We start from the raw sequence: 15,330 nt of genomic DNA on the forward strand, positions 1-15,330 counted from the left end.
GAAAGGTTTCCTCGGTTCTTAATGGTGATTTTGACGAGAGAAGAATCCGTATATTCCGTCGAAGGAACCGGGGAATTGTATTTAATAACTTGAACGGAGCGCTGAATTCCCGTTCGTGAACACGTAGAGGACGTTTTCTAGGGATCGATCGGTACGGTCTTGAAACAATGGAACCGTGTACACAATCCCGTTGGAGTCGCGGTTAACTTTCCGGTGCTGGTGAAGCGCGACGAAATCTCGTTACTCGCACCCCCCCCCCATAATTAAACAGCGCGGTCGTTTCGATTAAACCGGCCCGCGGATTAAGGAGGTTTTATTGTGCCGCGTAAAAACGTCTTCGAGGATTGCCGTTCGTGTTATATCGCCGGGCGGTAACGCAATCTACGGATGAAGGAGGAACAGATTACGCTGGGCTGCAACGAAGTGAATCGAGAAACAGAGGGACAGAAGTGTTTAGGTTCTCCGTGTTGATAGACGGTATCGATGGTTTTGCAGGAAACATTGTCACAAGTTACAATGTGAGTTGGTGTACAAGGCACGATGAAAGAAAATTTCTCAACAGTAAGTTCCTTCGAAATTTTATTAGGTGAGAGGAAAGTGAATGTTCCACTACTATTTGTACCTGTTGGATTATAATTTCTAGTGTTTTGTACTTATTCTACAGAGTCTAAGCTTCATTTACCTTAGAATTTAGAAGAATAGACGAATGATTCTACATATTTTTTCAGTTAGAACGCGTTCAACTTAATATGCTTCGCGCCAACCCTTTCAATAGAATCTTTAAGTGCAAAGGTGAAGCCCCCGTAGAATCCGAAAGGTGATCCTCACCATGCGACATTTCCGGTAGGACAAAATATGGCCGTGGGGAAAATGATTCCGTCCTCGTGTTATCGTCACGCTGAAAGCATCCAGTAAAAGTTTCATCTTTCTGTCGCATATTTCTCTTTCGAGCATCGAAGCTGACATTTAACGAAATGTCAGCTTGATCTCCTTTCGAGTGGTCACGAGAAATCACGGAAACGGTCGCGAGGGATTAGCCTCGATGCACCACCTACAATTTCCTTATATTGGATGGTCGAAAGCTTACCTTAGCACGTAGATCCAAAACTTTATGAAACAGGAATATCGTCATTTTCGATCTTTACATCAAGTAACAGGTAGTTCCAGTTAAACACTTTAACCAATCGACGTATATCTCTCGTTATCATTTTGGAAATATCGTGTCACTTACCGTTTCGTCCCCGAGACGAGATAATACGATATAATAGGGTAGTAAGGTACTAAATAAATAGGATCAGTAAGGGTTTACAGTTGAAAGAACATTCATGATCATTCGCTTACAAGATGTATGGTCTTTGCAGTTGGATGACAGCGGATACGTGAAAGTTGCAATCCAGGTCTACCATTTTATAGGCCGAACTGGTGAGATATATGTGTACGGTATATATATGTATATATACATATATGTATACACGGGGGTGCTATTATTTTTAGATCGGCCCCCGCTCGTGCTTGTCACTCGATTCTACGGCCGCGGCAAAGCCGGATTAGTTCTCTCCTCGCCTCCCTCGCTAATTACCGCTCCGGCCCGATCAACTTCCTCCGAGAAGCTTGAGACTTATCTTTTGATCTGAACATGGTTTTTATTCAGGTAGACACGACTGACACAATTATTAGGTGCATCGATCGGTAGTCCACGATTTCTTAACGATATCAGGGTTCGTTTCTATAGAAGACAAGGATCTCTTGAATTTGTAACAGTGGTTTTCATTGTTATTCGAGGAAGGATCGGGGGGGGGGGGGCTAGATTCTGGGTTGGCCTGTGTTAGAAAAAAGAATGAAAATTTCTGAAGATTCGACCATCCCTGCAGATTTCTCATTAGTTCACGAAAGCTTCGCAGACTTCTAATCTCCACTCGTACAATCGTCGGTATGTTTACTTTCACGTAACATCTCCACAATCCTATTCGACGGGTCGAGAATCTTCGAGGGTCCACCATTGATTCCCTGTCAGAACCGTTTCAGAATCAGCCACCCCCTAGAAGTTCCATTCGTCTTCCAGATGGGGGAAACGAATCCCATTCGAGGTGATCAGAAACGCCCTTTGTCCGAGTGATTAAGGGACCAATGTAGACAAAAGGTGGGGAATTTCGGCGGGCCACGGGGCTCTGTCAGGTGTCGAAACGCATTGTCAGCCCGTTGAAACGCGGGGCTGGATATTCTTGGAAACTGGAACAGGGGGTGGAGGGTGGAAAAGTTTATTCTCCTGTCCCATCGCGAACTGCTCCGGCGACTGGTGTGTTGCGCACGTCGATTTCCAGCTGGTAGGCTCGAGTGTCCTTCCGTTCTCCATGGCTCGCGTAAGTAAAAGACGGAGTCACGACTAGACCCCACGGTAGGCGACACGTTTATAAGTCGGCCTGATTTTCCACCGTGCGCCCGATTTAATTGTCCCTGTGACGCTCGCTTTTTCTCCCCGTTTCAAAAGTGGGCTGGGGAACGACTGTGTAATTGCTTTCGTTTGCGTGCCAGCTGTGGTCTCAGACCCGCGAGGGACGTCTTCGATGCGTCTTGAGTTGTTGTTCCGTTCGAAGGAATTTTTACGGGTACAGGGGATGTTCGGAGACTGTGTGACCAGAGATGAACCGATCCAAAGAAACACAAATAAATAATCAGCCAACGATCTATAGTTTAATTATCGAGGCCTGTCAACAAACGCGTTTACATAGAACAACTGTCCAACTTGCACGGAAAGTATACCTTTATCGTGGGATCATTATGTCGATGCTTTTATATCATTCATCGCGCGATTAGCTCGAGACGAAGTCGTTCCACTATGTAGGTTCCGGATTCATTATCGTATCTGGAATCACATTCTCCTCGATTGGGGCTCTATTTCTTTCTAGTTCCCTTCTTATGATCATTCGTCGAATAAAATTGAGAAGATTTCGCAAGATTTCTCGTCGAATTTTTCTGACGAATATTATTCGAATAGTATGATATAATCGAGTATGCATTCAATAGTATATTTTGTTAGATATCGAGATTAAACACGTTGTTTCCACTTCCGGTCACTGTTGAACACAACGACAAAAAAGATCGGACGGATATCGGAAGTCGAGCGAACGTGAAAAAATTCCGTCTTTTCAGCCTGGTTGCGAAACGTGTGTGCCGCAGAGTAGTCACGTACTTATTTATCGGTGGTTCCGTGGGAAGGGGGGGACACGAGGTGTGTCTGCTGCGCGTGACGATGGCGAAACACGTCGACCGACAAACCAAACCGAATGACGAATGGCAAGGCCTCGTTGTTATCAGCGATCGAAGGATGAGCTCGGCGTTCGCGTATCGATTTTCGAGGGACTTGGAAATCGTTCGGCGGCACGTTCGAGAATTTTATGTATTTTTCTTTTACGTGGGGAATTTCTGACAGCCGAAGCACGAATGTGACAGTCATTTTGTGTGGCACGGATAGCACCGAGGAGCTTAGAAACCGTCTTTATTGGGAACTTGGGAATTTGTGCGAATCATTCACTTGCGGTGGTTTGGGACTCGAAGAAGCATCGTAGTAATGCGTTGTCAACCGGTTGAGGAAGCAATTTTTTCAATGATATCTATGGGTTGTACTTGTAAACCATACGATGATTCGTTTTAATTTTCTCGTCTTTCGTAGGCCCCCTTTTCGGGAAAAAATACCACTGTGTGTGTGTGTGTGTGTGTGTGTGTGTGGCGTGTGTTCCAGCCAAATTGAACGGTAAACCCCCGGTGCATTCCGTGGCCGCGATCTACATACGGGTGACATAAACCAGAAATTGGAGCGACTGTCGAAACGAGAGCTCGCGTGAATTCGCGAAGCAGTCACCAGACACTCCGGTTTCCGGCGGGGGAACAGCGATACGTCGAATGCCGTCGAACCCCTATCGACTCGGGGGGCCAGCGGCTCGTGTCAGCCTCCGCCTCGTCTCGTCTCTGGATCTGTCTCGATGAAACTGTATCTCCTTGAGTACTTCGAACCTCCCCACCCCCTTCGATGGCTTCCGTGCGGGACTTCTGTCACGGAATCAATTTCGTAATGGACGCGTCTGGAGATGCTTACCCTGGGACTTTCTCGCGAATTGATCTCTTCGATATAGCTTCCAAGTGTCTTCCGATTCGTTGAAATTATTTAACCCTTTGCACTCGACTGTCGCCTCTGAAGCGACAAAATGTATGGAAAATTAGAAATTCCGAGTGCAAAGGGTTAAAAGGAGCTCCATTTTTTTTTGTACCGTTCAACGAAAGTAAAGGAAAATTAGGAAGATACTGTATCGTGGGGATCGGGACTAGATCATTGGCAATCCGTTTGATCAATATGGTCTTTGAAATATAGTACAGTATTTATTAGTTGTCATTGGTCAGGATTTGCTCAGCCCTCGAAAATTGATGATGTCGAGATGAAAGTTTTTATCAGTTTCCAAGTATTAACCCTTCGACAAGTCAGAATTCTTTTCCCCAATTGTCTGGTCCGAATGGTTAAAGTAATTCAAGTTAGTCCAGATCCAATAATTTTTCTCTTGTCGCATTACCATCTTGTGTACAAGAGAATACTCCGAAAACTACAGAATTTTCTACTGTTATCCAGCAACTACGAGAATTGTATCATGTGTTGATTAATTTACTATGGTAAAACAGTGCCGAATTGACGTTAAAATCGCGAACGGTTAAGAAAAGTGAATTTCGGAACAGAAACGGCATTGGTCGGGGTCAGATTCCGAGATGTCACTCGCGTAGAGGCGAAATCTCAGTTCTCATCTAATCTCACGGAAAGCTCCGGATAAAGGCTTGGGAAGCTACCCTCGGATCAGCAGCTTCCTTGTACGGTATAATCAGGTTATTAGGAAATAATTGAGTTACATCGATCGAGCAACACGCTGCATCTCTCTTCTCCCTCGGGCAGCCGGGAAACGTCGGGGATCCTCTTTAATTCAAGACGGTGGTGTTTCCTCAAAGAAACCGGAAGTGGGACGGCTGTACAAAAGAAGAAGAGCCCTGAAGTGATCGCCAAGCGGTGTTTTTCTCTCGAGCCTTCGATGAGTTCCCCAGACACCTCGAAAGAATCGGTGAAGAAACAAAAACCGAGCATTCGATACGTTACACCCGATCTCGACGATTCCGATGAGCTGTACAGGATGCTCCTGAATAGATGGAACTTGTTTTTCATGAAAAAGTTTCGGAAAAGTTCCGACATCCTTACCAGAACCATACGTACGTTATACATATATGTGAAATGATGAATCTTAAGTAGATGATCATTTCAGGAAAAATTAGTTTTTATGCCTCTGATGTGTGTATGTTTCTCGACACCTTATCCATCATTCGTCCGCGAGTCTCCCTCTATTGAAGATTTTATCGAATACTATCGATCTATTTTTATACATATAGGTTATTTCGTATACCGTAATTTCGGTAAAAGAATAGAGGTTTCGCGAGCGATGAAAGGGGGCACTCGGTCGATCGAGGCACACCTGAAAACCGTTTTCTCTTCCCTTCGAGACCTTTTTACCTCGTATTCGCGTTTGTGTAGCGACTGGGTGCGACAAACGGGCTAGAAAAGATAAAAGGGGCGAGGCTTGAAGAGGGTGGTTCCGTTCTTCTTTTCCCACCCTTTTCCACAGTCGCCGCGGCGCTTTTCTCGCGCCTCTGGCGTCCGTCCGCGGACTCATCTAAGCGAACGTAACTTAATTGCACCACGACCGTTAATTAGTCACGTGTAACGATACGCTTTGGAGACGAGGTCGAGCATCGTCGCCGCGAAAGAATACGGGGTGAACCTTGAAAACCAGGGGCGGGGCACAGACGGACACTTGAACGCCTGTGAGACACGGTTGTAACAACGACGAGTAGATAAGTCATGCTCGTCGCGTTTCGTTTCTGATCGGTTCACCGTCGAAGGTTAATCAGCGCGCGCGGACTGTGTGCTCGAACTAAGAAAAACAAGTGAAATAAAATATTTTTACTCAGTTTTGCATTATCGATGAGAAATTTCACACGAAAATCTTAGAGCAGACAAATGATGCTTGTTGCGGTTTACATACTTCAGATTGAACTTCAGAAGTTTATGCAAATACAGATTTTCAACGAAACAATTTATAGAACACGAATTCAAATAGAATGATATTTATTTTATCAAAGACTCTACGAGGTTCCACGTAATGTGAAAACTACGTTAGAATTTATTGAACTTTTTAATGCACTGAGTTTTAAACAATCGTGTGCTTACGTGATAAATGCATAAAATCCGATCACTTGGGCTCCCATCAGGACATATCGGTTGGGTGACGCCTTTATATCGTGATCGTCGATCACACACTAGGGGAACGAGAGGTTGATCATCCTCGCGGCGCGTAACAAGCAAAGCCGTGGTAAAAATACGGTCTACGAAAGTGGATCGCGTGATGGTTGGGGGCCAGGTGTAAGGAACCCGTTTGGTTCGGTTCCGTCTCTGATCGATTCGCTCGGTTTCAGGGGGCCGCTGGCGGTGTGTGTGGATATAAACACGGATTTCCCAATAATAGGGAGGTGTAACCGGGTAACGTCGGCCAAACCGAGGTCCCTGCTATTACTGTATACAGCACCGTCTAAATTATGCCTTAGCTCGGCTATTTAAGCACGAAACGATGGAACCACCGTCTGCCTCTCTGCTGACGGGAGAACGCAGAGATACATATATGTATACCTCGAGCGTGTAATTCATGCGTCTTTTTAACGCGAGGGTTAACCAGGGAGTTTCAGCTGTCGTCGACTTTGGTGGCCTGCAGATCGCCGAGATAGCCGCGAGGTCTCATTCGAGTAATCTGTACAGGGTGAAGCAATTTCAAATGTATTAGTTCGTGGTGTACAATATTCGAATGAGTCGTAAATTATGATATTTGTTACAGGGTGTTTATACTATCTAACACACATCAAATTTACACGCAACTTCCTATTGTTACAATTTCTTTGTTCTTACATTTCTTGAAATATGCCACATAAACATATGGACTACCATACGAGCTATTTAGAAGCCAAAGTGCTTAATATTAATTTTTGAATTTTTTCAAATTTCAATCGTCAGAACACGCGATAAATTTCATTGACAATTTTCGTGGTACATAGCGAAACGTATTTTAAAAATGTTTCCATGACATTTTCCGTCGACAAATAAAACGATCGTTCCCCGTAAACGATAGTTACGGTTCTACGGCGTGTGTATTGTGTATAAAAATATGAATATTGAACTTTCCGCTCTGATTAACGTTATTTCGTCAACGGGACAAGGTGTGTGCTTTGTGGAGTTCTATACATTTTTGTTGTTGTTCAAAAAACATTCCCCGTTATGTACAGCCAAGATTGGAAATGTTCCGAGGACCGTTGACTTTTCCCCGATCGACCCGCCCGCTCGCTTGAACTTTAATCCTTCCGAGCGTTTTCGAATGAAACATCTCGTGACGTTTAATTAAGGGACGTCGACTGCTACTGATTTCTGTTCGTGGTGACTTTTCTCCTTGTCCCCCTCCGTTACATATCGTCCGTGGGCTATATTTTCTTGTTAGTCGATTCGCAAAAAGTTTCCAGAGCGAAATTATAATACAAAAAGAGGGAGAGAGAGAGAGAGAGAGAGAGAGAGAGAGAGAGAGGGACGAGTTTTCGATCAACCAGCGTGGTGGTCCTATTCCGATCCTTCGTGGGGGGATTGCGAACGGAACTCCCGATGACGTTTAATTACAAAGCTGTCGATGGCATTGAATTCTGTTGAATAATTTTCATTCTTTCACGTTTATTTCCCATAACCAGCTTGCAGGCCAATTACTCTCCGCCGCTTCGTCCGTTGTAATTGGATGGAATTTTCTGTTACCATTTTGCTTTGTGGCTTGCGTATCTTCCTGCAACAGTTGGTCTATCAGCAACAGTAGAACCTCGACTCTCGTGAACTTTGTAAACGCCACCCTTAACCTTCGAACTCTGGCGTTCGTTGGATTCACCGTATCGTGGGTGAAAAGGACCCATAGCAACTTACACGGTATAAAATAAATATTTTTTATTCATAAATTAGCACCATTATAAAGAAAAAATACAGATAATATTAGTATGAAAACTTATTAACTACATTCTTTACACATACCTATGAATTGTATGATTTTTTTATATATGGGATTAGTTATAGTTGACACAAACTCTATCACACGCATCAAAAATTCTCAGTCATCCGAATTTCCATTTATCCAAATTCACGGGTATACACACACACACACACACTCTCATCCCCAGATCACGATCATTTCAGCCTGTGAATCGCGACCAGAAAATGTCCAGCATGGAAGAAGGATCGATAACCCAGGGAGGGCAAAGACCTCTAAAAATCCACCTAGACGCTCCCCCTTCCCGTTTATTTCAGTTGGTGTCGTCGAACCGAATTCATCGTCGCCCTCCAGTACAATTATACAAATTCCCCTTTTTTTCTACCGTATCGCCATTCTCGTCCACTCTATGCACCCTTTTTAAGAAACGTTCGTGGACACGGTTATCTCGGATCGCCAGGGTATAAAACGGTTTATCGCGCCACGCGACTCCAAAGAATCGACCCCGCCACGTCGTGTCCTTCTCCCCCCCCCTCGTGTGAGTGTTCCGGCTCCCGCGTTAGGGGTGAACGTTCCAGAAAATGGCATCCGTCTTAGCATTCTTTCGAGATTACTACACGTCTGGACAAGGCGAACAGAGTCGATGTCCAGCCAGGATCACAGGGCTGTGCCAGCAGGCGGTGTTTCACTCAGGGATGGACAAAGTTATGGTTAAGTTTTTAATAGGTTCTATTTATAACATGGGCTGTGGAACTTTGTTTAGAAAACGTTCTCATATTATCTCATAAGTTCTTATAAGAATAGATAAATAATGGTATTAATTTGGTTCGAACTTCGAACAGAATTAATTTTGAAAAACGAAAGATAACCGTTTACTTCGATCCCAGGTTTCACCATCTCCGTCCAACCACCCTCTCTCGTGCACTCTTGCGCGAGGAATAGCAAGGGGGTAAAGCGGGCGAGTATCGACCGGGGCGAGAGCCACCATCCCCGCCCGGCCGAACCGGCCAACCCTCGCCCCCCTCCCCTTACCCTCCACTTCGTCGTGGCCTATACCTTTCCTGTACGTATTCCCCGTCTCCGTCGTGTCGTGTCTCACCCCCACATCCCTCGCCAAGGTTTATGGCCGGGGGGTAACGGGGTCCTGGCGTGTTGGAACGGGGAACTGAACCACACGCGGAAAATGGGGTGTTTCTGGTGATATTTCGTGGATCTTGGTGATTTTTTCTTTCGTCGTGTCGTTGAGTGATGGAAGGGTGGCTTCCAGAGGTGCGACTATCGATAAAATTATCGATCAATGTCGACGATATCGAAATGTTAACGATCTTTTTATTCGTTGTTAGATACTGATCGGCGACACAAGTTGACGCACTTTTAAAATGAGTGTTGCACCGATGCAAGACTGTGCGTGAAAGGGTTATACTGTGGTTCACTTGGAATGACACAACAAAGTCGTGTTTTTTTTTTTTTTCATTTTTTGATATAAATAACGACAAGGATGTCGTGCGTCCAGCACGTACGTCCAGAACGATTAATTCTTCCTTTTCCTCCTCCCCTTTCTTTCCTCTCTCTCTCTTCTATTACTCCTTCTCTGCCACCTCCATCTCTCTCTCTCTCTCTCTCTCTTTTATTTTTTCTTCGCTGTTGCGCCACATGGCAGCCTACTCTGCCTTTTTGCATCGCGGCCACGAGGATGAATGCGAGAAACGTCGGCGGAACTATTGCAGCCAGTCTCGGCTCGCCGCTCCATTGTTCTACATACTACGCCCGAGAGACAGTTGACACGGAACAAGCCGTCGACACAACGATACACAACGGTGCGTCGACAGTGGGGGGAGGAGGAAAGAAGGCGGAGGGGGTCGAAAGAAGACGAAGAAGAAGAAAGAAAAGAAAAGAAAGGGGATGAGGGAGCTTTGAAGCGACACTGGGGGAGGGCAAAGAGGTGTCAGCTTTGTTCGGACGGAACGGGCTGGCCGAAAATACCTTGGGGTCAGAGCGTGAAAGGGATTTATGACGATCTGTCGTCGATCCTCTTGAAGACATGCGGCTGGAGGAGGAACGGCTTAGCTCGAGAATTGGAATGTTACACGACGATATGAATCCCTCGGTTTCTTCTTGAAACGCTGTAACAGGGTGATTCGATACCGTGTGTGTGTGTGTGTGTGTGTGTGTGTGTGGAAGAAATTTCGTAAAAGGATTGAATCTTGGTGGATTGAAGTCTTCCGATGGAACCAGAGACCGTAAAATGTTATAATCAAAATTTTCCAAGTTATAGAATACTTTTGTTTCATTTTTAAATAGTGCCTCGCTATTGCAACATTTTATTTCTTTAAAACAATTGCAAAACAATTGGTTAAAAAATATTTTCTTAAACTGAAATAATTCAAACTATATTTCAAACAGTTGTAAAATTAACAAATTTTAAATTTCCAAAAATTCTACGAAATACGTTCTATATCACTAAAGAGTATAACATATCCTAGCGTCAACAAAATCCGAAATGTTACTTCCAAAAAGTTTCCGGTTTCGCGTGAGTGTAACTTCAATTGATAATGCATTAACTATCCACGTTCACGATGCTACATTCATAACCGAAGTTTCTTCGGAAATCCACGTGCAGTTCCACTTTCCTTTCCGACGCGCTCGGATGCAATTAGCGTTTCGATGGAAAATGTAAGAAGAGTCGGCTCGACATTAACCGAATTTCAGCTTTTTCCCTCCTCCAGTAAACGAACAGGATTGTAACGGGGTAACGGGCTGTCCAGGGAGAACCGGAACCAGCCGACTCTAGGGAAATCATCTTGCGAGTCGCTGCGGAAGAAACCGACGGATTTACCCCCACCTTCATCATCCCTTACGAAGTAATTCCTTCGTTCCGTAAGAAGAACAAGAACTTGCCGATCGTTAGACTGGCTGGATACCCCCCCCCCCCTCATTGGACTCACCTAGAACACGACATAACATTAGAGGCCAGTTACATGCCCTTTCCTGGAGGTTTCCTGAGGTCGCCTAGTGGTGAACACGGAAAATCGCGTTTGCACCTGTGTGACCCCATGATTGGAATACTCGTATGCGGTTGAAAAGGACTAAGTTTCTCGCTGTACGTTCGAACAGTGGTGGGCTCAAAAATTGGAAATCGCTTAGAATTATCGATTTTTGAAAACATCGATTATAAATCTAGTCACCATATACAAGATCCTTCCACCTGAGCCAGAATGTAATTTCCTTAATTGATACCTCCATTACCATATCGAAGTATCCTGCTTTCAGACAGCTCGAAATAGCGATTCTCGAACGGAATTTCCCGAGTATTCCGAGGGTAACGATCGCTGTTTCGCTCTCCATGGTTCCGATGGAACAACGGGTTCCCGATAAGAGTAACACTTAGCGTATCGTGTGTAACCTGATGGCGTGTACGCATGCACGCGGCGATGGTTGGCGATCGGTAGTTGGTGGGGAAGTAGGCCGAGTGGGTAACTATGCAAAGTGCAGGGAACATGTTTTACGATGCACCACGTGACGACGATCCGACATAGCTATACACCCGCGGGTTAGGATTTTGCGGGAGATGCGCGCGCAAACCGACGCGGTTATTGTAAAGACAGCTAACAAGTCGGAATATCGCGTTCACGAGAAAACTAGCACCTGTGCCAAGTCCACGGTACGTTCCAGGCTTTTTACTCTGGAGATCACCATATGGAATATGATGTTTCTACTTGGTGTATCCTGAAATTCCTCGATCGGGGATCGTGGATGATAGGCGAATAAGGGAATGGATAAGCAATCGTTCGTCGATTAAGTTCCCAGAGACGCTCGCCTAGCAGCCGTGCAGAGGTGTAAAGAGGGGGGCTCGACGCAGAGGCAAACAAATTGAGATCTAGCAGAGAACCGTCAATTTTGCAAATAAACGGGCGGGGGTCTCTTACGAGCGTGTTGCTGCCCGCCGGGGGCTTCTTCCGTACGTGTATTCAGCTGCGGATTCAAGGATCCTCCGGGTTCATAAAACAGAAATGCATAAACCGGGAGAGCGATTCGCCAACGCCAGGCGATTCCCATTCGCGAACCGGCGGTGGAGGATCGATCAACGATAAAAACGGGTCGTGGTTGGGAGGAGAGAGAGAGGCACACACACTTTTATAGCCGGCCGGCTTCTCGTCCTCTTCACGGTGTGCAGAACGCGCGCGGAACCGCGCTACCTCTTACGATCGTCTGCGCGGGGACGGTGCACCAAAGCATAGACGTGTATTTAAAGGTACATGTAGGCATTTGTGTATATATATATCCACACACACACACACTATGAACGTATATATATCCGACGTTGTCCACGACGCGCGGCTGCAAAGGCGCAGCAGCATCGTCGCAACCCGGCGTCCCAGAGAGAGAGAGAGAGAGAGGCTAGGAAGGCTTTGAAGGCGCATCCCGTGTCGCTCTTGCACGCCCTAGTTGCGCGTCGTCGGCCGAGTGGCTCGATTCAAGGCCGACACTGTCGCTCGACCAACGTTTCTGCGTCGGTGGCCACCTTCCATCCAGCTACTTTTCCAACCCCCCCCCAGTTTCGCTCCTCTTGATCCACTTTCCTGCTTTTGTGCTAGTTGGATGGCATGCTGGGACAGGTGTCATCTGGGAGTATTGGGCCGATCATAGAGGATAATTGTTCTTAGTTGAGAACTCTATCGGACGATGATCCATTTCTTATCGGTCGTACTTAAACCAGTGAATAAGGGACGAGATTGAATGCGCGGCATCTATCGCGATAAAACGCACCTCGGTAAAATCTCCCGACTCTATCTTTAGATCCGGAAATTTCGTTTTCCTCTTTACTTCGTACGCCATCAGCGTATTTCAATTTTCTCAGAATCTACCGCGACGATTCTAATATCCCCGCTGCCCTCCTCAATCTAATTTCGCGGGACTATAATGGAATATTTCGCGAAATCTTTGTCTAGATCCGTTCCCAGGTCGGACCCCCCCCCCCCAAATAAGAGATACCTTATCCGTCTCCTTTTCCTGATCGATTCCGAGTTCCAATTTTCCGTCACTAGCGTTGCCCGGGTATCTTGGTTTCACGTGGGACCGCGTTTCATTCGGTCGTTTTCTGAATTGCGCGAGCTGATGCAGAAGGTAACTACTGGCACGTAAATCCACGTCGCAGTAGATCGTCTCAGTAAACCGAACCGGGTGGATAGTATGCCAAATGATCGGAGCCGACTAGATCGTTCGCCAAGCGCCGTTAAATGCTGCTGTAAAACATACTGGACGCATGTGTGTGTGTGTGTGTGTGTTTGACGTTTTAGTTGAACGAGATAATACTGTATCATCCTGATTTGGTAGCCCCTTCTAAGATTCTATAGAAAGGGTCTATCGAATTGACCGTAGCAGGATAATAGGTGGAAGTAGTTGGAGAAACAATTAACGAGGTAATTCCGCAGTCTTGAAGATCATAGGATCTCAGCGAAATTCTTTTCATATTGGCCTTTACAGTTATTTATTTTTCAAATTCCTATTTGATACAATCCTAAACTAGATCACTTCTGTTATTCGAATATTCAAATAATACGAATACTTCATACTATTCGAATATTCAAATAGTCGAATACTCCGTACTAATGAAATAATCGAATACTTCGTACTATGCGTAATATTCGTATTCGAAATTACTCGAATTATTCGATGAATTCGAATATCCGAATACTTGCAGTCCTAGTCTAGACATCTATCGAGGCAACGGCCACGTATCGCGACACCGCAGCCCCGAAAGAGAAACGCACGTCGACGCGGGGGTGGGTGGGGAATGTTCCGGTGAATCGTGGGCCAGGTCGCCGTGCAATCTCCGGTAATGATTGGTCTCCATGGAGATCGGGGCTAGCGTGTCCGTCCGCCTCGCCCTTTTTACTCGCGCGCAGGAGCCGCGTCGTCGTCGTTGCTGGTGTCTCTCTCTCTCTCTCTCTCTCTCTCTCTCTCTCTCTCTCTCTCTCCCCCTTTTACTGCAGCTTGCAACGACGCCCGACGCCCGCAGGATGAAACATTAAAGTTGCGTTTGCGCCGATGCGGCCTGCCTTGAACTACTTCAGGATACGAGGGAGCGAACGAGCCATCCGCAGCGCGTTCTCGTCCACCTTTATGGCTTGACCTTTCGTCCTACCTAGGCACCACTGTTTCCTCCGAAGGTTTGTTTCTTCGGTGCATGATGGATGATGTCTCGAACAGGGTTTATAGCTGGAGGGGTATCTTGATCACTCCACTACGGAGTGTGTAGTAATCCTTTGGATGCTAGTCTCGAATGAATTGTCTTTGGGTTTGGTGGGATAGAGAGGGCACACGATGCAGTTGAGGGGTCAGGTGCAAGAAGGAGCTGTGCCACAGTAGTAGGATAATTGTATATGCGTGCATACACACTCGTAGTATACTATATAACGTATGTACCCTACATTTCATAAAGGCTCTAGTATCTCATCGTTCTAATAACGATATCGTTATTATCTCCATTTAACAGCAATTCCCTCGAATTTCAAACAGTTCCCGTCGACGACATTTTTCCGTGACCCAGTTGTGGTAGAGAGGACCCTAAAACTTCGATGTTCCTCCGACCGGCCAATCCGCTCTCGAGGATGCAATCGCATGATCGACGCCCCCCGTTGACGAACTTTCAATGTTACCTCGGTTTCCCGGTTGCAGGTGGCTACATCGGTGCCAGGGTAATCGAGAAAGTTTGCCTCCTACCGTCCCTCACGAATGGCCGGAGTCGCGGCACCGTTTAAGAGACCAAATATATACATCGCGAAGTTTCGTGCAGGAGCCACGAAGCTACAGGATCAATTAACGAATCAGCCGGACCATTTAACGTCACCCGAATGTCTCGTCGACTATTTCAACGTTGAATTATATTGCCTTAAATTTGGAGAAATGTTGACATTTGTGTATCGACGAACCGTTTATAATAATAATAATAATGATAATAGTAATAATATATTTATATATAAACGAAATTTCGTTTTGGATTGTTTCAGAGGTGCCTTTTCTGTGGTGCGACGATGCGTTCAGAAGAGCACTGGTCACGAGTTCGCGGCGAAAATCATAAACACCAAAAAGCTCACGCCCAGAGGTAAGCTCGATTGTTTCTTCGAATGTCACTGGTAACCGGTAAAGATGGTAAATAATCGAGCCTTTCGAGGTTAACGTAAAAATACCTTCTCGAACCTTTTAACCATAACCGAAGGAAAAAGTAGATTACCAT

At 45.7% G+C, this 15,330-nt stretch overlaps 1 protein-coding gene across 8 annotated transcripts in view; it reads left to right on the top strand.

Moving 5' to 3' along the window:
• The window catches only part of LOC107187282 (calcium/calmodulin-dependent protein kinase type II alpha chain), a 100,263-nt gene that overhangs the window by 15,389 nt on the left and 69,544 nt on the right, over window positions 1–15,330 (top strand). For all 8 annotated transcript variants that reach the window (XM_015575318.1, XM_015575319.1, XM_015575326.1 and 5 more), the window contains exon 2: window positions 15,104–15,198. In XM_015575318.1, the coding sequence (XP_015430804.1) occupies window positions 15,104–15,198 (95 nt within the window). The remainder of the gene's footprint in view (window positions 1–15,103; window positions 15,199–15,330) is intronic.

This window comes from Dufourea novaeangliae, unplaced genomic scaffold, assembly GCF_001272555.1.
Source record: "Dufourea novaeangliae isolate 0120121106 unplaced genomic scaffold, ASM127255v1 scaffold99, whole genome shotgun sequence".
NCBI classification, from domain to species: domain Eukaryota; kingdom Metazoa; phylum Arthropoda; class Insecta; order Hymenoptera; family Halictidae; genus Dufourea; species Dufourea novaeangliae.